Here is a 25,048-nt window from a genome sequence, read left to right on the forward strand (position 1 = left end):
ATAATCTGAAGAATTCATGAAGGCATTAGAATAAAGAGTCCTTTGATAAAATTACAAGCTGTTTTTGTTTTGGCCTTTTTTTTCTTTTGGCTCTGATTTTAAAGATGCGTGCTGGTTGTTATTGGATCATAACTGTTTTCAAAATTATATCTGTATTTTAGTAGAATGTTTAGGAGTTAAGCCTACAACTAGTTATGTGTATTAAATCAACAAATTAGCTTAGTATTTGTCAAAATATCTTTTTAGATTACATGGGGTTTTGAAATGAATGTCTCTGTCCATACTTTAACAGTTTGTATTAGGACATTGTCATTATTTTAAAACTCATCAAAACATTTGAAGTTGATATTTAATTTAAATAAATTCCAAGTTAATAATAAATCATTTAGTATAGTCATTACAGCTGTATAGCTTAGATTTTGTTCTTAGTTTTTCCTACATCAAATTTTACTCCTATGAATAATTGTTTTATAGTATTCATTAAATAGTAATGTTTTATAGTAATCATTAAAAATGATTATTTTTAATGGCTACATGATATTTCACTGAATTCACTATGTATGATTTAGATTGTTTATAATTTTATTATTGATAAAACATCAAATATTAAATATGATGAACTATTATACCAATTTTTTTTCATGTTTTGGTGGATTTGCTTATGATAAGTTCCCAGGATAAATATTTAAAGTGGGTGAATATTTTTTGGCTCTTAATTACATTTTACCTAATCAGTTTCCATAAGGAATATACCAATTGACAGTGTCTACCAGTAGCAAATAAGTATACCAGACTCGCCACTGCTGCACTAAGATGGAATGATTAATATTGTTTCCTCTATTTTTTGTACAAAATGGAACCTTTATTTTTTTTTTAATTGGAGAAAAATTGCTTTACAATGTTTTATTGGTTTTGGAACCTTGTTTTAACTTTTAAAAAAAAATTTTGTTAGTAAAGTCAATAATCTTTTATTTGTATTTGTTAGTCCACTCATTTGTTATTCCATTTCTATAATAACTATTCACATTATTGATTGGTTGTTTTGCCATTTTATCTTACAGTTTTGAATTGTTTTACTTTTAATAAATATATAAGCTTTGTTATATTTTATATTAGTTTTTGATGCTATATAAAATTTCTTTTCCGTAGTAGACATTGATCAACCCTCTCCTGCAACTTTACTTGTGTTAGATAAATTGGAGGTGATATAAAAATAAATTACATTTTGGCTAGTGTGTTTTAACTGTATTATATAAGAAGTTTGAAACAGCTAATTAAAAATTTCTTTCTGATTACACAGAACTGAGGAGGCCATATATATTCAATGATACGTGTGTGTTTGTGTATGTGTATAAATAATTTTTAGGTCCAAACTGTTTAAGCCCTTGGAAATTTCAAGAGTCTGACATGGCTGACCTGCCTGGTAACGTCCTTCTTCACTACACTGCAAAGGTCAGAGTAAATGTGCGGACTGTTCATCAAGCTGTAACTATGTTGTGAACTAAAATTCCATCTTTATTCCTTTTGTCATTTCAATGGGTAATTGAGAAGAAGGGACTTGAATTATCATTAAAAATTATTAATTTTTAAAAGAAAATGGGGAGCAGTAAAGTTATGTTGCAGCTCTTAACTAGGGTTCAGATGTTATATCATTCCAGTATTATAAATGGGAATGCTTGTAGTGGGAATTTGTACTAATGAATCAACCTAAATGTGAAGTTCCCTGCTTTATGAACCTTAATGGAAGTTAACAGATAACTTTAGCAATTTCGAGAGTTGCAGAAAAAGCTAATTTGAATATAACTAAAATTGTTGGTAATATAAGGGAAAATAGTGTCTTATGTCAGTGGTTTAATTTTTCTGTCATTATAATTTTTGTACTAATGGGACTAAGATGTTGAATTAAAAAAAAAGTAAAATATCTGTTTTGCACATACTGGTTTAGAATAGAAAGAATTTTAACTCATGTGATTAGTGAATGATAAGTTCTAGCTCAAACTTATCTGTCAGATGACAAGCAGAAATGACCTGCATTTTATGAGTGAGTGTGTTAGAATCTAGTCCTTGATTCTTTTGAAAGACAGAGAATAGTAATACTAAACTTAATATTGTAGGCATCTTATCATTGAGTATACTATATACCTTTTAAAATTATGATGAAATGTTCCATATATAAAGTTATATTTTATCTTCATTGTGCTTAGCCGTTTGCCTTCTTTTTCTTTTATTTTTAGGCCTGCAAAAATTCTATCTGTCTTGATTTATCTACTAATTGTTTCCATGGAAGGTTAACAGGAAACAAAGTAGTAAACTGGGACATTAAGGTAAGTTAATGGTGAACACTGGGCAGCATATTATCTAAGTTGACTGATCCTTTAAAAGCATTTGTCTTTTGAGCAGTCCCAGATTGATCTGAGTAAATCCAGTTTAAAATATCTGCAGGTGAACAGTTTGAAGGATAAACAAATAAGTAGTTGAATGACTATTTAATTTTTTTGTAACTTAGTTATCTTTTTAAGTTATGCTGTCAGTTTTCATAAGAAAAATATGCTGCCCTCATTAATTGCTGCACTTTTAAGGTATTTAATCCCTGAAACTATGTAACAGATTTCAACCCCTCAGAGACTTCATTGATTATCCCTTTTCTCCTATATCATACACTTCTTGTCTAGTCTCCTGTCCATCAGCTTTAAACAAACTTAGATCGTTCCTCTCTGAGGTTAAAGAGTAATTTTCCCTCTTCTCCAGCACACCGTCTAGCCATCACATCTGGTTTGCCTTTTTCGTGTGACTCATATTTATGTCTCAGCTGGATATAGTATCTTTGCTTCTGTCTAACGGCCTCTACTTATTTCTAAGACTGAGTTAACTCTTCTTCTCATGAATACTTGTAGCAGTTTTTATTATTTCTTTCATCATGGTGAGTAGTTAACGATTTGCTTGCTTGATTCTCCAGTAGTCCTTAAGAACTTCAAAGGAGGGACCACTGCTTTTTCCAGCAGTGCCTGGCACCTGGTATATACAATAAGATCATTGACAGAGTGATTATAAATTAGTAAAGATTATTTGGGCTAATGTGAAAGTCAGAGACATCCTATTTCTAAAATATAGAATTTCTTTAAAAGATATATTAAATAGAAACTATAGCCTAAGTACAATAAAAATCAAAGACATTTATGTTGGAACTTACTGGTAAATCAGCAAAGAAAACAAAACTCTTTTATCTTCTAGTCATTTAATACCAGTCATATAAGCTTATTGTTTCAGTGAATAGAAATCATTAGGATAATTCTGCCTGGGCTAAAATGAATCCATCAATTTGTATTATTCTCATGTTATTCATGTGATATAAGGCTTTTTTCTCTTTGAGATACTGCTTATTCTTACCTGTTAACATAGTTAACTTTTGATGACCTATAAGATTGATTTTATAAGGCCAGTTCTATGGATTACTTACATAGAGAAAGCTGATTATTTGTCATACATTATACTTGAAATTCAAGCAGTCTTTGAGCCTTGAAATAGCTATGCAGAAGTCGAAAAGAAAGAATTATCAAGAAAAAGACTATTGCTTTTTTATACTGCAGCAAAATCAAAGACAAAAAATTTTAAATGACAACTGGAAAAAAAATGCTTTCCATCCCAAATTCTAGTTTACTGATTACAGAGCCCTTAAAAATCAATATGAAAAACAAGCAGACTAGGAAGAGGTTGTTTACAGACTTAAGCTATGTATACATAGCAGTTCAGAACATTTTAGCAGTCTAATCTTATATAGCACCCACTGTATGTCAGGCACTAAGCACTTTTCGTGTGTTAGCTTACCTCATCCTTGTAACAACTTTACAGAGTGGAAATTAATATTATCTTTATCTTACAGATGTGGAAACTGAGGCCTGGGAAATAACTTGTCTAAGATACTGAATATATCTGAATATATTTTGCTATCCACAGTAGTCACTTTGAACTTAGGTTGAAGCCACTGACTCCACTTTTCTGTAAACTTAGAGGAGTCAGTCATATTTGTAATACAAATACATTCTGTTTTTCCATGCCTTATTCTCCTGTTTGTTATGCCTTATTGCCTGTGACAGTTGTTATTTCTTACATAATTAATGATAATGATATGTACTTAGAGGGTCATGTTTGGATTGCCTGTCTTTTGAATTTGTAAACTTTGGAAAACAGAGGTGTATTAAAAATGTTCTGGCCTGGCTAATATACACAGGAAAAGATGCTCAATATCACTTTTTATTAAGAGAATTGCAAATAAAAGCTACGATGAAATATCACCTCACACCAGTCAGAATGGCCATCATCAAAAAACCCACAAACAAATGCCAGAGAGGGTGTGGAGAAAAGGGAACCTTCTTGCACTGTTGGTGAGAATGTAAATGGATATAGCCAGTATGGAAAATAGTATGGAGATTCCCTAAAAAACTAGAAATAAAACTACCATACAACCCAGCAATCCTACCACTAGGCATATACCCTGAGGAAACCAAAATTGAAAAAGACACTCCAGTGTTTGTGGCAGCACTATTTACAGCAGCTAGGACGTGGAATCATCCTAGATGCGCATTGACAGATGAATTGATAAACAAGCTGTTGGAATATTACTTAGACATAAAAAGGAACACATTTGAGTCAGTTCTAATGAGATGGATGAACTAGAGCCTATTATACAGAGTGAAGTAAGTTAGAAAGAGAAAAAAAATATTATATATTAATGCATATACATGGAATCTAGAAAGATGGTATGATGAACCTATTTGCAGGGCAGCAGTGGAGACACAGGCATAGAGAACAGACTTACGGACATGGAATGGGCGAGGAAGGAGAGATGGATGAATAGAGAGAGTGGCATGGAAACATATACACTACCATATGTAAAATAGATAGCCAATGGGTATTTGCTGATGAAACAGGGAACTCAAATTGGGGGTGTGTAACAACCAAGAGGGGTGGCAAGGTGTGGGAGGTGGGAGGGGTGTTCAAGAAGGAGGGGCATATGTGTACCTAAGACAGATTACTGTTGATGCATGGAAGAAACCAATGCAATATTGTAAAGCAATTATTCTTCAATTAAATATAAATTTTAAAAAATGGTCTGGCCTTGTCTCTCTTGAGGATTCATTATGGTGATCCTTGAGGCCACCCTTAAAGCATATGCCCATACAAGGGTTGCATTAGCTTAGGCTGTTGTACACCTTGCTAAAAACTTAAGCAAATTATAACCTCATACATGCTGTATAGGTATTAAATGATAAAATTTCCCATGCATCATAAGATTAATCAACTGTAGTTTCCTCTTTCAGGACGTTATAAATTGCATAGGTGGATTAAATGTACTCTTTCCTCTATTGGAAAAAATCAGCCACTTTGGTGAAGGACAGATTCCTGAAGGATTGAATGAAAGCACAGTTTCTGAGTTGATAACACCTGTAGAAGGAGATTGGGTGGTATTGACTTCCACAAAGGCATCAGGTATTTAGCTGAATTAATGTGAAATGGTCATTGAGAAATGTGAGAATTAATTGGAAATGTCTTGCTTCCATTTGTAGCTGAAGTGGTCCATTCCTAATTTTCCTAATGGAGTTCAGAAAATTCATAATACTTTGCTCAAAACACTTATGATGTTGACTGGGCTCTTGACTATCCTTAGTTTGTACTGTTAGCAGAAATCTGACAGCACTATTAAATTTATCGTAGAGGAAATATTTACATGTATATATAAATATATAATATGCAGTTACTGTTTTCTGTGATACTTATGTTCTGCAAGTGACCTTTAGGATGCATATTCCTGAGCCCAATTACTTGTTTGTTACAATATGCATTATGATGTAGAGCATCTGATATAAAAGTGATTAGAGTAATTATGATAATTAATGACTTGTTCACAATCCCACAGAGTCAAGACTTGAGAGAAATTTAATTGCAACATTTATCTTGATTGTGAAACACTTTATTCAAAGACATCCTATTAACCAGGACAACCTTATTCACTCCCATGGAGTTGCCGTTCTTGGAGCCTTACTTCAGAAGGTGAGCTAGTCTAATATTCTGCAGATATTTCTGATGATTGTAATTACCAGTTAGTATTGAGACTTTTTCTTTCCAGTACATAAATATATTTTTAAAATTATACTATCATAACTTAAGTTATATTAGAGAATATAATTTATTTCACAAGCAGCTTTTAAAAATTTCTATGAAATCACCTTATATAAGAACTACTTATCTTACATAACAGTGTATAATCTTTGATATTCAGGACCTTATGTGTTAACTTTGGTATTTGCATTATTTGATCATTTAAAGTACTATTTTAGGAATATGTTCTAGAGTTATATCAGAAAAATTAATGTTTGAATTGTTTATATTTTTCTAACCAAGATTTTTTTATTTAGTAGATGTTCTGAATTAATCATTTCAAATTACAGCTTAATGACAATTGTTTAAACTGAACTTTACAAAAACCTTCTTCTGTTTGGATTTCAGGTGCCTAGCGCTTTGATGGATGTTAATGTATTGATGGCAATTCAGTTACTCATTGAACAGGTATCATTAGAGAAAAATATGCAACTCCTGCAACAAATGTATCAGTATTTGCTGTTTGACTTCCGTATTTGGAACCGTGGAGATTTTCCCTTTCGAATTGGTAAGCTCAGGCTGTTGGATAAAATTCTGTAGTTGGTTTAGAAATTTATTACCACCTATGTGACTTTCATTTTAAGTGTATAATTTAAGAGTAAACTTTCTATTTTAGGTCACATACAGTATCTTTCTACCATCATCAAAGACAGCAGAAGAGTTTTCCGAAAGAAGTATGGTGTACAGTTTCTCCTGGATACACTTAGGATTTATTATGGGTATGATGCCCTTCTTCTCAGTTTGATAATGTGTCTGTCACTTGTTTGGAGCACTTAGATTGTTATATTTTCTAGCAATTCTGATACCTTTAACTTCAGAGAGCCAGGGCATTGTGAAGGTTAAAATAATGAACAAGGATCACATACAAGGGCAACTTACACAACTTTTCTGTGCTAAGGTTTTCTGCTTTGTGACAAGGACAACTGTATGATTTCCCATGTTTATTTCGAGGATTAAATTAAATGAAATAATAATGTGTAAAGCACTTTAAATTGTGTCTGCTACGTAATACATAAATATAAACTGTTTTTAACAATTTATATCTTTATTATTGCAACTCCTAACTTGAAAAGGTTTTTCTTAAAAAGAAGCCAAAGATACTATGAATTCTAATAGTTACATACAAACATCTTCTTTTAAACTATGGATTCTTTTATATATAAAAGTACAAAGATGTAAAAGTTAAAAATTTCAATTGTTTCTTGTTTACTTTCTGTTTTAGGAATGATTGTAAATATAGTGAGCTGTCTCCTGATGATATTCGAACAATAAGGACTTCTTTGTATGGACTGATTAAATATTTTCTGAGCAAAGGTGGAACTCATGAAGAGATACAAAGTATTATGGGTTACATAGCTGCTATCAATGAAGAAGAACAGGTATTATGCTCTTGATTAACCTGTTTTAATAATTAAGTTGCTGTATCATAGGCCATGTATTATATGTTTAACTATTAACAAAAGCCACTGGATAGATTCCTCACATAAATTTTAGTATTTAATAGGTTCATAAAAATTTTACATAAAGAGTAAATTATAACTGTTTCTATTTTTAAATTCTTCCACATACACTATTCATTTATACTTCAGAACTACCCTTTAAGACAGTGGTTCTTAATGTATGGACCCACTTACCTGAGAATTTTTTAGAAATCCAAATATATGTCCAAATCAAGCCCTCAAGGTGATTCTGATGTATGGTAGAATTTGACCACTGACATAAAATATACAGACCAGGGATTATTCTTCCCATGTGTACATTTGAAAATACGTGCTCAGGGAGATTAGGTGACTTAACTTAAAAAGTCACACAGCAGATAAACCTGGAACTGTATAACCCAGGTGTTTTTGTTGCTGTTTCTGTGTTCTTTTGGTATACCACTCTCAACACCAAATCTGAGCAGCCTTAATTTATGTTGACTGAAGAATTTTGTCCTCTGTCATGAAATATGCATTGTGTACTCAGTGGTTATATGACTTTATAGTTGGTATTATATAGATAAATTAACAGGCTATTTCCTTATAAGGTTGAACTACTTCAAAGGCTTCTCATTATTTAGAATAATGAAGAATCATCTTATTTCATGATTGCTATATTGTCACCTATGCTATGATTCATTGCTAATAATATTTTCTTGATCAATTTAGTCAAACATTTATTACATACTTAACTATATATTTATTGAATACTTACTATACATATATATAGAATAATACTAGATATTGTAGGTATTTAATGATGAAAAAATTATCATTCTTGTTTTTAGCTTAATAAAGGCAGGGATTGATAAGAAAGATTTATAAGTAATTATGAAAGTAAAGAAAGCATGAAATATCTGTAAGAGAAATATGAAGTAACATGAGATTGCCATAGGAGAGTGTTAGATGTTGAGGAACCAGGAAAGACTTTATGGAAGAGAAAGGTTCAGCAGGTGAACGTGGGTAGTGAGAGGATGTGCAAAAGGAAATGGAATAAAACAAAGGCATAATGAAGGAAAAGGAAAGGCAGATTCAGACTTCTGATAATCTAGTTAAGCTAAAACATTAGGGGATATTGAATTTAGTTAAGTAACTATTTGTGGTGTATGACTTTTGTTTGTGTTTCTGTATACGAGTGTGATTATTTGTTTTCTGTTGCTTAATTTTAAAAGCTTCTTGGAATTTTGGACATACTCTTCAGTCTCCTACGTACCAGCCCAACTAGAGGTCAGCTTTTCTTACTGCTGTTTGAACCTGGAAATGCTGACATACTTTATGCCTTACTCTTAAATCAGAAGTACTCTGACAAACTAAGAGAAATCATTTTTAAGGTACAAACATGTCTTAAGCATCTTTATATTTGAGGAGATTTGTGGGTATATGAATTTACTTCGAACATATCCATTCTGTGAATGTTAATTCTTTTTTCATGTCCCTACTTCTAATTTTAAATTGTTCGGTTTGTTTTGATACATATTTTTCATGTTTTTGCTGTTTGTGTATTTAAAAACTATATTATTATAATCTGATTAGTAATTTCAGTGGAAAATCCACTTTGTCATACTCAATAGAAAAACTCTTAACCTCCTTTAGACTTCCAGTGGGTCTGTGTAGCCCATCATACTAAGCTTGTTTAGCACACACTATTTATCAAGCACTAAGTCCATTTTGTGGCTCAGACGGTAAAGTGTCTGCCTACAATGTGGGAGACCCGGGTTCAATCCCTGGGTCAGGAAGATCTCCTGGAGAAGAAAATGGCAACCCACTCCAGTATTACTGCCTGGAAAATCCCATGGACAGAGGAGCCTGGTAGGCTATAGTCCATGGCGTCACAAAGAGTCAGACACAACTGAGCAACTTCACTTTCACTTCTATAAGCCCATTTAATGTATAGTTTATATAGTCCTTGCAGCAACTTTATGAAGTGGATATTATTATTATCATGTTACAGATGAAACTGAAGCGGAAAAATTAATAACTTGTTAAAGGATGTAGGACATGTTTTATTAAGCTTTCCAGAATATCCCAGACTTTGAATTTGGACTGAAGCCACCCCCTCCACCTTTTTGGTTAACTAAAATTTTAAAAGTCAGTCATATTTCTACTGCAAATGCTATTTTTTCATCATTTATTCTCCTTTGTAATGTCAAATTGCCTGTGACAGTTGTTTCCCCCTACATCATTAATGTGACATAAAGTCTACTCGTGGGGTTATGTTTGGATTGCCTTTATATGGAATTCCTAAATTTTGGAAAACGAAAGTGCATTAATGATGGTCTGACATAGTCTCTCCTGAGTATTGGTTATGGTGACCCCTGAAGCTATTCCTTAAAGCATGTACCCATACAGGGTTCCTATATGGAGAATTAATGTCATTTCTTCAAAAATGGCCCCTCAGAGGTTGTTCATGATACTCTTTTGCCAAGATTCAGTTCAGTTCAGTCGCTCAGTCGTGTCCGACTCTTTGAGACCCCATGAATCGCAGCACGCCAGGCCTCCCTGTCCATCACCAACTCCCGGAGTTCACTCAGACTCACATCCATCGAGTCGGCGATGCCATCCAGCCATCTCATCCTCTGTCGTCCCCTTCTCCTCCTGCCCCCAATCCCTCCCAGCATCAGAGTCTTTTCCAATGAGTCAGCTCTTCTCATGAGGTGGCCAAAATATGGGAGTTTCAGCTTTAGCATCATTCCTTCCAAAGAAATCCCAGAGCTGATCTCCTTCAGAATGGACTGGTTGGATCTCCTTGCAGTCCAAGGGACTCTCAGGAGTCTTCTCCAACACCACAGTTCAAAAGCATCAATTCTTCTGCGCTCAGCCTTCTTCACAGTCCAACTCTCACATCCATACATGACTACTGGAAAAACCATAGCCTTGACTAGATGGACTTACCCTTTCATAAAAGCTTTCAGTATGTCACTTTGTAAAAGTATTGATTTACGTTCAAGGTGTTTGAGGTTACTAATTCATTCTTCCATTTTAACATATGGATGAGGTGTTTCACAGTATTTCCTTGTTGTTGAAAATTATTTTGACAACTATCACATAAATAGATTACTAGATTAATCTAGAAGTGTCTTTCTTGTATTTCAGAGCACACGTTTGTTCTTCTTGCAAGCTACAGGATTTTTTCCCTCTACACTTTAAGCCATTAAAAGAAAATTTTAAATTATTTCTTTTATCTACGAAGAAATTGATATAAATTGGGGTTTGAAACATATTAATTATTCAAATACAGTTGCTTTTAAGTTCACTTTTTAATGATAGCAAGATATGGAATAGTCTTCCCTATTAGTGCTATTTTTTTTTAATTCTTGAGGAATAAAATGATGCTTCAAAAACATTGTAAAGTAAAGTGAAGTCACTCAGTCGTGTCCGACTCTTTGTGACCCCATGGACTATAGCCTACCAGGCTCCTCTGTCCATGGGATTTTCCAGGCAATAGTACTGGAGTGGATTGCCATTTCCTATTGTACACTAATATTTATTCAATATTAACCTAAGTGACAACAGTTCTTAGTTTTCTATATTGAAATGAATATATTACCATTGTGACCAGGTTATGGAACAGATGTTGAAATGCACAAATGTTTATGAACGAAGTAAACAACGTATTCGACTCAGAGAAGTTGGCTACTCAGGATTTGGACTCCTCCTTAATGAAGCACCTGTTAATACTTCTCTCATTAAAAGTCTCACCAATCAAATTATAAATACAGGTATGACCAAGGCTAAAAATACTAATGCATAGAAATGTTCTTCATCATCAAATAATTCTACTTGATGGCTCTAAATTTTTTTTTCTTCTGAAGGTTCTTTCCCCCTCCTTCCTCAGGTTGCTTTTAAAATTAGCTGTTACTAAGAAAAATGAAATAAAATAAAATAAAATTACCTGTTACTTGATTCAGCAGGGCTTTCATTGGACACTGTTTCAAATATACCTTTGTTGTTTTTCCCCAGAGCATAGCATAGAGCCTTACTTGGCATGCCTTCAGTAGATGTTTATTGACTGAGTGGTAAGCAAATAATTGACTATGTAAAAAGAAAAGGACATTAGAGAAAACGTGTACGAGATATTATTTTCCTTTACAGAGCTTGAAGTCTTAAAGGAAAAATGAAAACAAATTTTAGATATTTTTTTTTGTTTCTAATTTTGCTTTTATAAACCTTTTTGTTAGTACTTTCTATGAACTATAGGGTCTGTATCAGATGCTAGAGATTCAGAAAGATCTAGGACGAGCTTCTTTGATAAGACATTTATATAAGAAGGTAATCCAAGTATAAGATCGAAGCAGCATGGACAGTATGTTTAGGCAGTCAGAGAGCAGCTATTTCGGGTTTCCTGAGGAAGATGGTGGACATTCTAAGCCTATTGTCTTTGTAAAACTTAAACATATCTGTGATTCTCACCTAAAATGAAGCAGCTATTTCAGCATTTATGTGACTATTACGTATCATTCTTTTTTTGAGAAAGCAGTATGCTGGAGGCATCATACTTTGGGATTTCAAACTATACTACAAAGTTATAGTAATCAAAAGAGTGTGCTCCAGTGTGCATAAAAATAGTCACATAAAAAAGTGAAACAGAATCAAGAGCCCAGAAATAAAACTATGCATGTACAGTAAACTAGTATTTGATAAGGGATCCCTGAACTCAATGGAGGAAAGATAGTCTCTTCAATAAACGTGGTTGGGAAAACTGAATATCCATTTGTAAAACAATGAGAATGGACCCATACACCACACAGAAAAATTAACTCATTTAGATTAAAGTGTAAGAATTGAACTGTAAAAAATACTAGAAGAAAACATAGGGGAAAAGCTGTTTGACCTTTGTCTTGGCAATGATTTTTTGCATATGACAGCAAAAGCAACAAAAATCAAAATAAACCATGGGATTAGATCAAACCAGGAAACTTCTACATAGCAAAAGGAACCATCAACAAAAGGAAAAGTCTTTTGTACTTTTATACAAAAAGTATATACATACAGTGTATAGTATGGGAGAAAATGTTTATAAATCAAATCTTATAAGGAGTTAATATCTAAAACATATAAGGAAATCATACAACTCAATAGCAAAAAATCCAATTAAAATATGAGCAAAGGACGTGAATAGACATTTTTCTAAAGAAGATATACAAATGGCCAACAAATACATGAAAATATACTCAACATCCTTAATTTTAAGGGAAATGAAAATCAAAAGCACAGTGAGATATCACCTCCCACCTGTTAGTTTGGCTGTTACCAAAGAGAGAGGAGATAAAAAGTGCTAGTGGTGAGGGTGAGGGGAAAAGGAACCCTGTGTGCTGTTGGTGGGAATGTATTATAAATTGGTGCAGCCACTACTGTTGTTTTTTAGTCTCTTAAGTTGTGTCTAACTCCTTGCAGCCCCATAGACTGCAGCATGCCAGGCTCCTCTGCCCACGGTCTCCTGGATTTTGCTCAGATTCATGCCAGTGGACATGAGTTCATTAAATTTGAGCTGACTGTCCATTGAATTCATGTCTAGTCAGCTCAGATTCAATGGATATGAATTTGCAGCCACTTTGGAAGGTTCTTAAAAAATTAAAAATAGAACTACCACATGATTCAGCAGGCCCTCTTCTGGGTATATATCTAAAGGAAGTGAAATCATATCTCAAAGAGGTATGATCTGCACCGCTGTGTTTATTGTACCATCATTCTTGATTGCCAAGATACAGAAACAACCTAAGTGTCCAGTTCAGTTCAGTGCAGTCGCTCAGTCATGTCCGACTCTTTGCGACCCCGTGAATCGCAGCACGCCAGGCCTCCCTGTCCATCACCAACTCCCGGAGTTCACTCAAACTCACGTCCATCAAGTCAGTGATGCCATCCAGCCATCTCATCCTCTGTCGTCCCCTTCTCCTCCTGCCCCCAATCCCTCCCAGCATCAGTCTTTTCCAATGAGTCAACTCTTCGCATGAGGTGGCCAAAGTACTGGAGTTTCAGCTTCAGCATCATTCTGTCCGAAGAAATCCCAGAGCTGATCTCCTTCAGAATGGACTGGTTGGATCTCCTTGCAGTCCAAGGGACTCTCAAGAGTCTTCTCCAACACCACAGTTCAAACGCATCAATTCTTCTGCGCTCAGCCTTCTTCACAGTCCAACTCTCACATCCATACATGACCATAGCCTAAGTGTCCATTGACAGATAAATAAGTAACAAAAGTCAGGCATGTATATATGTACACAAAATGGAATATTGGCCATATAAAAGAAGGAAATCCTGCTGTTTGCAACAACATGGAAAAGCCTAGAAGGCAATCTGATAAGTAAGTCAGGCAAAGAAGGACAAATCCCATGTGATCTCATTTAACCTGTGGGTGAAAAAAGTGAGAAACAGGGTAGACGGATGGTTGCCAGAGTGGGGCAGTGAGGAAAACGGGTAAAGGTACAAAGACTGAAAACTTTCAGTTGTAAAATAAGTATGTTTTGTGGATCTAAGTTATAACATGGTGACTGGAATTAACAATACTGTGTTGTGTATTTGTAAGTTGCTAAGAGAGCAGACCTTAAATGTCCTCACCACAAAAAGAAATATGGTAACTATGTCAGATAATGGCTGTGTTAAATAACCTTATTGTATAATCATTTCACTATATATATGTGTATATATATATATATATATAATCATTGTGTTTTGCACCTTAAACAGTGTTTTTATGTCAATTATATCTTAATAAAGTTGGGGGAAAAAGCATGTTTGTTGACAGCAGGAAAAAAGTATAAATAAAATGAATATGTCAGCTTATATATAACTATTAACACATTTCTTTCTTTTTTTTTCTCTAGTACTTAATGTTAACTTTTTTTTTTCTATCATAGATCCTGCTATTAATTTCAAAGATCTGTTATCTGTGGTATATATTTCTCACAGAGCCTATATAAATGTCAGGGTGGTCATCTGCAGAAAGGTTAGTAAGCTTTAAAATATACTCTTAAGAATTGCAGTATTATTATATTGTGAATAACCTTTAGATTAAGTATATTTCACCAGATATAAGTTCTAATATCTTTTATATGACATAATGTTATAGTTTAGTTTTTTGAAGGGAATTAACTTTATGTAATAATAAGAAATATAGCATACAAATTTGTTCTTCACCATACATGAGCTCCTGGAAATAATGCCCTTCCCAGAGTCAAAAATATATTCCCAGAAACTATTTTCTGTATTAAGATCCTTCAGTTGTGACCTTTTCTAATTCATATACCATATTTTAGAGTTTCTGAATCTTTTGACCTTTATGGAAAGGGTTTTCTGTAGTTTATGGGTGTATTCCAACTATGATTTACCTTCAGTCCACTCATTTAACATTTAAGTAAGTTTATGAATGGTTATCCCATTTGCTTCTTCCTGCCTAAAACCTTTTCTTCTGGTAACCAATGACCACTCTGGTATTTAATTTGCTTCCTTGCTTTTCTTTTTAATTTTGTTCCCTAATTATGTCACTGTTCTTTTCCACCAGTAAATCTGGATATATATTTCTCCTTTTTTCTTTAATTTTTATTTTATCTGTTATTTATTGATTTATTGCACTGGATCTTTGTTGCTCCACGCAGGCTTTCTTTAGTTTTGGTAAGCAGAAGGCTTCTCTTTTTGTGATGCACAGGCTTCTCATTGCAGTGGCTTCTCTTGTAGAGCGTGGGCTCTAGGTGCTTGGGGTTCAGTAGTTGCAGCATGCAGACTCAGCAGTTGTGGCTCACGGGCTCTAGACATGATGGGCTCAGTAGTTGTGGTACACGGGTTTAATTGCCCTGCAGTGTGTGGAATCTTCCTGGACTAGGGACCAAACCCGTGTCTCCTGCACTGGCAGGTGGATTCTTATCCACTGTACGACGGGAAAGTTCCCATGTTTCTCTTTAATAGCTGCATGGTTTTTTATTCTATGACTGTTCTATAAAGTATAATCTGGTTTCCTATTGATGGACATTTTAGATTGTTTCCTGTTTTACCATGTTAACAAACTTCTGTTAGGAGCTTTTTTTTTTTTTTTTTTAACACAGATATTTACCTGTCTGTGATAATACATATGTGGTACATAATTCATGAAATGCAATAGCTCTTCAAAGAGTTTTCATAATTTATATATTGATGGATTTTGCTATATTTTTCTTGAAGCAAGTCATGTAAATTTATCTTTTTTTCTCTCAGAGTGCAATTAGAAACCTCTCCCATTATGGCCTAGTTTTTATTCATTATGTGTTTATAAAATAGCTGTAAGATAAGTCTTATTTCATGGAAAGTTTAAAATCATGAAAAGTTTCTTTGCCTACCAATATTTAATATGTTTAAAGCTGATATTTTGCACTGACAGAGGCATAGTAGCTCACTGATTGCAGCATTAAGTGAGGAAAGACACTTAACGTGTCATTGTAACTCACTTTGACTCAATTGCTGTCTGTACCAGCATCAGTGTACATAAGAACCATTAATTCTGAAGTCCACACTGACATAATTCATCTCCTGCTATGAAATTCTTCAGAGTTAGAAATTCTGATAAAGAGATACTCTATAAACACTGGGAGCCGAAATTCTTTCCATCTACTTAGAAGTTAATTGTCTTTGTGATGTAAATCTTAAAGCTCCTAATGGCATTTCTTATAAATTTTTTTTCTTAATAATTTTTTTGGAATACAGTTGATTTACAATGTTGTGTTATTTCTGCTGTACAGCAAACTGAATCAGTTACACATATACATATATCCACTTTTAAAGATTCTTTTCCCATATAGGTCATTACAGAGTACCGAGTAGAGTTCTTTGTGCTCTACAGTTGGGCTTTGCTCTTCCCCAGTACCCTTCCTATTCTCTACCAGAAGGCAGTGTGGTGTAGTGGGGAGCACTTGTGTTCTGGGGCCAGACCACTTTTAACAGCATTTCTGATATAGTATTTGAAAATTTGTTTTTATCCAAAAAATGTGAAGTCATTTGGGATTCTAGAGATCATACACATTGTCACGTCAATACCTACTCTTTAATTTCAGTTTCTTATTCTAGCTAAATAGCAGCACCCATCTCACTGGAAATAGTTTTCTGGAATTAAAGTTCAGTTTTTGTTTGTTTGCACCATGTAGAGTTAATGAAAAAAAGTGTTTTTGCAAAAGCAACCTATTAACTTTGCTTGGGGGGAAAAATGATATGGGACATTATTCTTGGTGTACTTAGGGTCTTTCAAAGTTTCTTATGTGTTCTAATGATTCCCCAAACCCTAGTGTCAGAACTGTGTGTGGCATATAGTTGTTGTTCATTTCTAAGTCATTTCTGACTCTTTGTGACTCTGTGGACTGCAGCATGCCAGGCTTCCCTGTCCTTCACCATCTCCAAGAGTTTGCTCAAACTCATGTCCACCGAGTCGGTGATACCATCCAACCATTTCATCCTCTGTTGTCGCCTTCTCCTCCTGCCTTCAATCTTTCCCAGCATCAGGGTCTTTTCCAATGAGTCAGCTCTTGGCAATAGGTAGCCAAAGTCTCGAAACTATCCAGTGCTTTGGCACATAGTTGATGTTCAGTATCTGCTAAACAAATATAGTAGGCTCATGGAGAGTATTTAGTTGAGAGGATATAACTTTATTACATTAAATCAGTTTATATTTTTTCTCTGACCAAATTAAGTTAGTAACATGAGTATGTTGGTATGTGGAGGATTATTTTATCTTATTTTCCTTTTTTATCTTTCAGCAAATATTTGAATATATCCCTACTCTAGATATACAATGAGTATATCTAGATTAGTTGAGAACCCAGTGTCTGCCCTCCAAATAGTTTCTAATCTAGTTAAGAATGTAATCTGTTGAAAATGTATCCTCCAAAGTTTCTTATTAAATTACTTTGTCATGAAATAACTGAAATGGTTCTGAGGTAAAGTACCATTTACCTTTTGACAAATTTTTGCATTCTTAATCTCTTTGCAGATTTTACAGATTTTGCAGTCCCAGCCAGATGCAGCACATCAGATATCTCAACAAGTGGGCTGGCAAGACACCTTAGTTAGGCTTTTTTTAAAAGCAAATTTTGAAAATGGAAATACTCTTCATAAACACAATAGGGCTATTATAATGAAAGACAATGATAAAAATATATCAGTGGAAGATATGAAGAGGAACTTTGACGAAAAGACAGATGAAGAAAAAATTGCCTCTTTTGCCTCAGCTCATGTGTCTTCAGATGAGTGGAGTTTGGAGGATAGACATTCTCTGGACTCAAACATGCCATTATTTCAAGAAGATAGCTCGATGGGAGAATTATCTTTCAAATCAGAGAATCAAGAAGAATTCTGGCATAATAACCCTTCACCTCTGAGTTTAGATCTCAGTGGAATTGATTCATGTGAACTGAGTGATGGTGGAAGTCAAATGCCAGACAGCCTGCCTAGCACTCCTTCCCCAGTAGAGTCCATGAAGCCGTTTCCTGTGCAGCCTGACAAGGAAAGCAGCGTCACATATGATGTGGGTTTTAGTGATGACTTCTCTTTACTTGAAAACAAAGAGGTAAGATGCCTCATTTGTCCAAATGTATTTTTATTTTTATATGTCTAACCCCAGAAATGTGTAATTGTTAATAGCTTCATATATTATTCATGTTCCAAGTCTCATGATTGAAGATATTGGACACCTAGAAGTCCCACAGTAGTGAGTGTCTTAAGAGCAAAGCCAGTGTCTTGTTCTTCTTTACATCTCTGGGGCCTTCCTAGTGAAGTTCTAGGTTCATCCAGACACCTTAAAAATATGTTAAATGATAATAATCTGTGTACCTGATGGTTCTGTTTATGTGTTTTTAACAATCCTTCCCTCCAGTAATTTAATATTATTTTCATGTTTTTTATAGAGATGTGAGGAGGAGCTTATTCAGTTACTGACCAATATTTTGAGCTGTATAATGTGTAAGGGACTAGAAAAGTCTGATGATGATACTTGGATTGAACGGGGACAAGTGTTTTCAGCACTAACTAAACCAGGAATATCCAGTGAGCTACTTCGACCATCAGATGAAATAAAACTAGTGTAAGCATTCCATTAGTGATATCCCCTCTCCTTTTGAAAGTGGGCAGGAGTCTAAAATATTTATTATTGAACATTTATTCTGTATTCACTGGGTAGGGAGAGAGAAAAGGGGAAGCTTTGTACTCAGCCCTTTTCCTGTCTGTTGCCATTCTAGTGGGATCTAGAGAGAAATACAAAGCTAACTCCAATGTGAAAAGATTTAAATCTTACATTAATTTGGGTTTGAGGTGATTATATACTCATTGTTTCAATTGTTTCCTGTAGTATCTAAGGACTTGGTGCTTTGTGTTCTATAGTCTAGCCCAGGTTTGAATGCTTCTGTGCTAAAGGAAGGGGGAGTAGTGTTTTCATGAAAATTACTCCTCTAAAGCTTTGAGTTCCAGGCATATGATAGGACACTGTAACAGCAGCAGACTACAACAGAATTATTCTTGTTTTTCCATGGAGCTAGACTCTGTGTAAGGCATAAAGCTTTCTTCCCTAACATTTCCAATTTCAGCTTTAAAAGGAACTTTTAAATATCTCATGGCCAGAATGTGAATTATTTTCATAGCTTTTTTTTTAAAGGTCAAGTCAAACAGGTAACTTTTACTCTGCCTTTTAGTATTAGGTTATATTAAAGATAGATACTCCAGAGATGGAAAAGTGCTTTCATTGTTACTAAAATCCTTCCACAATGTCTTATGATGCCTGCCAGTGAGAGTGTATCTTTGGAAATACACTCCTGTTAGTAAATAGCTGGCTTTGCTGTTGCTGTTTTCTTTTCATTTTTTTAATGACCTGTTATTTTTATAAGTATAAAGTGGTTTTACTTTGCTTTATACCTAGTTTGCTACAGAAGATGTTAGAATGGGCCGTCACAGAAAACAGAGAAGCAAAAACGAATCTAGTAACTGCCGAAAATGCTTTCCGACTCACACTGATCATACAGAACTTCCTGCAATCAGAGGGACTAGTCAATTCGAACATGTGGACTGAGAAGGTGCGTAACGTATCTTTGATTTTTTTTTGGTAGTGGGAGACTTTATTCAAAGAAAGAAATTGTATATCGTCTCTTATCAGATGCAATAAACAATGGATAAGGTGTGATAAATAGTTACAGACTTTGTTAACTATTGCTAGGATAATTATTTTGTTTTTTACCAGCTGAATATTGAATCAGCCTTGAAATATGTATGATTTGTATTACTGTTGGGGGAAGCTCATCATAGGTAGATTTAAAAATGGGAATATTTTTGTTTCTCAATTTTTCCTTTGTGTTAGCTTTTAGAGGATTTGATGCTGCTCTTCGACAGTCTGTCAGTTTGGTATTCTGAAAGTCCAGTATGGGTGAAACTCTCTCAGATTCAAATCCAGTTGCTGCTTGGTTTCATTGGAAGGGGTAATTTGCAGGTTTGTTGATTCTTTTACATTTATATACTTACACGTAACATATGAATTTGTGTAATAACTGAATGGCAATTATGTTTTCAGCACTTTAATTTTTTAGTTTTAAAAATACCATGACTTAACTCTGCTTTCAGTTTTGTAGGATTAAAAACAAGCTTGAGAGGCAGCTAGTCAGTTATTTTTTCCCTAATGTTTGTGACTCTGTATAATTTGTGGTTTTCTTTTAAAGCATTAATACATAGCTTATATTAGAGGGTGTTACTCACATCATCTGTATTTAGCATAGCTAGAAGCTGTATAGCCTGCATAGACTTTTTGTACATGTGCAGTTTAGGGCTTGCATTTTTTTGTTTGTTTTGATTTGTTTTGTTTTGTTTTAATTTTTTTATTGAAGGATAATTGGTTTACAGAATTTTGTTGTTTTCTGTCCAACTTCAACATGAATCAGCTATAGGTATACATATATCCCCTCCCTTTTGAATCTCCCTCCCATCTCCCTCCCCAAACCACCCTTCTAAGTTGATACAGAGCCCCTGTTTGAGTTTCCTGAACCATACAGCAAATTCCCATTGGCTATCTATTTTGCATATGGTAATATAAATTTCCATGTTACTCTTTCCATACATCCCACCCTCTCCTCCCCTCTCCCCATGTCCATAAGTCTATTCTCTATGTCTGTTTCTCCATTGTTGCCCTGTAAATAAATTCTTCTGGACCATTTTTTGAGATTGTGTATTTGTTGGTTAGAATATGATATTTATCTTTCTCTTTCTGACTCACTCCACTCTGTATAAGTTCTAGGTTCATCCACCTCATCAGAACTGATTCAAATGCGTTCCTTTTTATGGCTGAATATTCCATTTTATGTATATATACCACAGCTTCTTTATCCATTCGTCTGTCAATGGACATCTAGGTTGCTTCCATGTTCTGGCTATTGGATACATGTGTCTTTTTCAATTAGGACTTGCATTTTTGAGAAAATTTTTTTAAATTGCTCCTGTCAAGATCTTTTTCTATATTAAAACACTACTTTTAGTAGTGTTTTAGTGTTTTACATTTTTCTCATTTTTTTCATTTATTAAGCACTTGGTGAAGACCAAGTATAGCTTTGTGCTAGGTTTCTGTAATGAAGGTGAATCAAAGATGGACACAGAATATTCATTGTTTCTGTTTTAAATTAAAGTGTCAAGGGTTAGAGAAGTTCCATGCAGATTTTAGTCTGCCATCTTTCTGTTTACTTGGCTGTTTGTGATGACCTGGGTTGAATTAGTCATGACATGTGTCCCATGGCTAGTTCAGTTCAGTTCAGTACAGTCACTTAGTCGTGTCTGACTCTTTGTGACCCCATGGACTGCGTGCAGCACATCAGGCTTCCCTGTCCATCATCAACTCCCGGAGCTTGCTCAAACTCATGTCCATCGAATTGGTGATGCCATCCAGCCATCTCATCCTCTGTCGTCCCCTTCTCCTCCTGCCCTCAATCTTGCCCAGCATCAGGGTCTTTTCCAGTGAGTCACTTCTTCATATCAGGTGGCCAAAGGATTGGAGTTTCAGCTTTAGCATCAGTCTTTCCAAAGAACACCCAGGACTAATCTCCTTTAGAATGGACTGGTTGGATCTCCTTGCAGTCCAAGGGACTCTCAAGAGTCTTTAACACCACAGTTCAAAAGCATCAGTTCTTCAGCGCTCAGCTTTCTTTATAGTCTACCTCTCACATCCATACATGACCACTGGAAAAACCATAGTTTTGACTAGACGGACCTTTGTTGGCAAAGTGATGTCTCTGCTTTTTAATGTGCTGTCTTAAGTTATGTCTGTGTCATGGCTATTTACCTGACTATACATTCATTTTTGATGTTGGAATTTTAAGTACTTGGGGTATGGGAGTTGTGGTGTGTATGGTGTCTAATATAACCTTGCTATAATATTGATAAGAGCATGAGGATGTTAAAATACCATACATTTGCTGTTTTTAAAGAAGGCCATACTTTTCAGTAAGTATTTTTTTCCAGTCAGAAAAGAAAATATGCTCATTGTAGAAAATACACAAAAAACATAAAGAGAAAAAAAATAGGTAAAACATGCTTTATTCTGTAGCCAAAGAACGATCTCTCAACATTTTAATATTTTTTTCTGTGTATATGTATATATTTTGGGGGGGGGGAGATGGAAACCATCATATATTTGGATAATTTTGTGTTCTTTTCTATTTTTCTTACAATTATATTAAACTTATTTCCCCCTGTTACTAACTTTTTTTAAGATAGTGGACTTTCCCCCTAATCATGAAGGTAATACATTGTCTTTGTAGAAAACATGGAAAATACAGAAAAGCTCAACAATACTAGATATTCTGATATGTAAATAATGAATGTTTGAATTGTACAGCTTTTAAATACAATTTGAAAATATATGAACTAAGAACTTTTATAAAGATTGTTATACTCTTTGTCTAGTAATTCTACTCTAAAACTATATTCTAAGGTAATAATCTAAAACATCAAGCAATCTTTGTACACATAGATGTTCATTGTCATTTTCTTTCTCCTCCATGTAGGAATAGAACAAAGATAACTTTTTTGACTTCTTCACTGAAATGAACCTGGTGGCTGTTAAAGCCCTTGGAGCCAGCATGCTGGGTAGCTAATTGTTTTAGATGTTAGGACTTGGTTTTTTTCCGCTGATAATCACCCTCAGTGTTTTTCTCCTTGGTGAGATTTCTTTTTTTTTTTTCCCCTTGGTGAGATTTCCAAGGAGAAATAACATGTGTATTATAATTTGTTCACCATTAAATATCCAGTGCCTGTCCCATAGTAGGATTTTATGGGAGTCCTATTAAATAAATGAAGAGTTGTAGAGAAGGCAATGGCACCCCACTCCAGTACTCCTGCCTGGAAAATCGTATGGACGGAGGAGCCTGGAAGGCTGCAGTCCATGGGGTCGCTGAGGGTCGGACACGACTGAGTGACTTTCCTATCACTTTTCACTTTCATGCATTGGAGAAGGAAATGGCGACCCACTCCAGTGTTCTTGCCTGGAGAATCCCAGGGATGGGGGAGCCTGGTGGGCTGCTGTCTGTGGGGTCACACAGAGTCAGACACGACTGAAGTGACTTAGCAGCAGCAGCAGCCGCACCTACAGCTAAGACTTGATTCTGTCAACCAGTAGTTAGTGATCTAGAACATTCCTCTCTAGCTACTTGTTTAATTTCACTCTCTCAGGCTAAAAGCGGATTTCCCTGAGGTTGTGCATCTTAAAAAATTGGGAAAGGAACCCCTTCCCTCATAGGGGTTTAAACAGAATTGCCTGCAAAATGAATCTGGCCAGCAAATTTGTTTTATTTGGCCCATTTATATTATTTAGTTCCCAACATTTAATTATCAGGAGATTTCACATAAATGCCAGAATTTCCCAGCGTGTCTTTAAAGCAGGACCAAATAGCTGTTCATTTCCTTAGATGCTGCATATGATCACTAGTTTGTCTGGGTTTCTGCTCCCTCAATGATCTTAGCTCATCTAATGGTTCTCTTCACTAGCTGCCCATGAAATCACCTAGAGGAGCTTTCTAAAAATGCCTTTGTGTGCTTTGTGTGGGGCGTCACTCAGTAATTAAGCAGGGAACTAGGGCATTGATGTTTCTGTCATTTCTCAGGTGACCATAATATAGTACTCTTTATAATGTGAGGGCAGGGGGATCATATCTATGTGTGTGTGGGGGTGGGCAGTGGTATGTAAATCATTGTATTCACTAAAAGTGTCTTTATACTTTTAAATAAATGTATAAAATTATAGTTACGTAATACTGTGACACTAGTTAGAAGCAGAGCACTGAATATTCGACTTTTTATGTAAACAGTGTTTTTAAAAACACGTAGCAAAAAAGTCTAGCGTATTAGCATTGGTGTTTCCTGGAAAATGAGATTTTATGGCCTTTTGTCTCATATTTGTTGCCTTCTATTGGGTTTACACTGCTTTAGTCAGATTAAAGAGTAAAGTGAAGGGGTTTGGGGGAAACCTGAGGAGAGCAGAGATGCTTCACAAGTGGAAGCTTAAGTTAAAAATAGAAAAGTTAAAATTTTGAACCATCTTAGAGGTTATTTCCTCAAATGCTCTTTGCTTCTTTAAGTTTTCTGTTACGGAAAGACTGCCTGAGATCCCTTATTGTTGCCTTGGCCTTCGAAGACCTGTGCATACAGCTCAGATGAGTTTTTGGCACACTTAATTCTTGAAGTCATGTTGGTTTCTAATACTTCCTTTTTTTTTCTCTTGCTTTTCTTTATTTTTAAAATAATATGATCCAAGATTGGGATATAGGTGAAGGGAAAAGGAGGCGCTTTTTTTTTTTTTTTAATAATTTGTCTTATAGTTTTAAGACTTACATCTTTCTCTAGTCTCAATGAAAGGAGGCCCCTTTGTGACCTAATTTACCTTTTTGCAATGAAGTTTGAGGCCAGAGCTTAAGAGTAATATAGAGTATTACTTTGTGTGAGTTTGTGCCCTAAATGTGTATTTACCTTGGGGACTCTGCTTCTCAGGTGGCTCAATGGTAAAGAATCTGCCTACTAATGTAGCAGATCCAAGAGTGTGAGATTTGATCCCTGGGTTGGGAAGATCCCATGGAGAAGGAAATGACAACCCACTCCAGTATTCTTGCCTGGAGAATCCCATGAAGAGAGGAGCCTGGTGGGCTACGGTCCATGGAGTCGCAAAGAGTTGGACACAGCTTAGAGACTGAGCATGCATGCATGTATCCTAAATGTGTATTTTCTTCGAGAACTTTACTTGGTCTCCTATGTACCGTAATTTATCTGTAAGAATGCTTGTAATTCCAAATAACAGAAATGTCAATACAAGATGACTTAGTTAAAAAGATTCATGTAGTTGAAAATTCCATAGTTAAGATGAGTTCAAGGCATGATTCCATCAAGGCTCCATCCAGTTGCATTTGTTTGCTGTTCTTGTAGCATGGCTTTCCATCCTGTGCCAGCTT

At 34.9% G+C, this 25,048-nt stretch overlaps 1 protein-coding gene across 1 annotated transcript in view; it reads left to right on the forward strand.

The window, feature by feature from the left end:
- Window positions 1-25,048, forward strand: part of NBEAL1 (neurobeachin like 1) — a 131,408-nt gene that overhangs the window by 49,029 nt on the left and 57,331 nt on the right. The window contains exons 15-28 of the mRNA XM_068967677.1: window positions 1,367-1,452; window positions 2,235-2,324; window positions 5,319-5,487; window positions 5,915-6,048; window positions 6,505-6,664; window positions 6,773-6,875; window positions 7,379-7,535; window positions 8,807-8,965; window positions 11,194-11,353; window positions 14,486-14,574; window positions 17,578-18,153; window positions 18,491-18,666; window positions 19,495-19,648; window positions 19,930-20,058. Coding sequence (XP_068823778.1) covers window positions 1,367-1,452; window positions 2,235-2,324; window positions 5,319-5,487; window positions 5,915-6,048; window positions 6,505-6,664; window positions 6,773-6,875; window positions 7,379-7,535; window positions 8,807-8,965; window positions 11,194-11,353; window positions 14,486-14,574; window positions 17,578-18,153; window positions 18,491-18,666; window positions 19,495-19,648; window positions 19,930-20,058 — 2,342 coding nt within the window. The remainder of the gene's footprint in view (window positions 1-1,366; window positions 1,453-2,234; window positions 2,325-5,318; window positions 5,488-5,914; window positions 6,049-6,504; window positions 6,665-6,772; window positions 6,876-7,378; window positions 7,536-8,806; window positions 8,966-11,193; window positions 11,354-14,485; window positions 14,575-17,577; window positions 18,154-18,490; window positions 18,667-19,494; window positions 19,649-19,929; window positions 20,059-25,048) is intronic.

This window comes from Capricornis sumatraensis, chromosome 3 (genome assembly GCF_032405125.1).
Source record: "Capricornis sumatraensis isolate serow.1 chromosome 3, serow.2, whole genome shotgun sequence".
Lineage (NCBI taxonomy): Eukaryota > Metazoa > Chordata > Mammalia > Artiodactyla > Bovidae > Capricornis > Capricornis sumatraensis.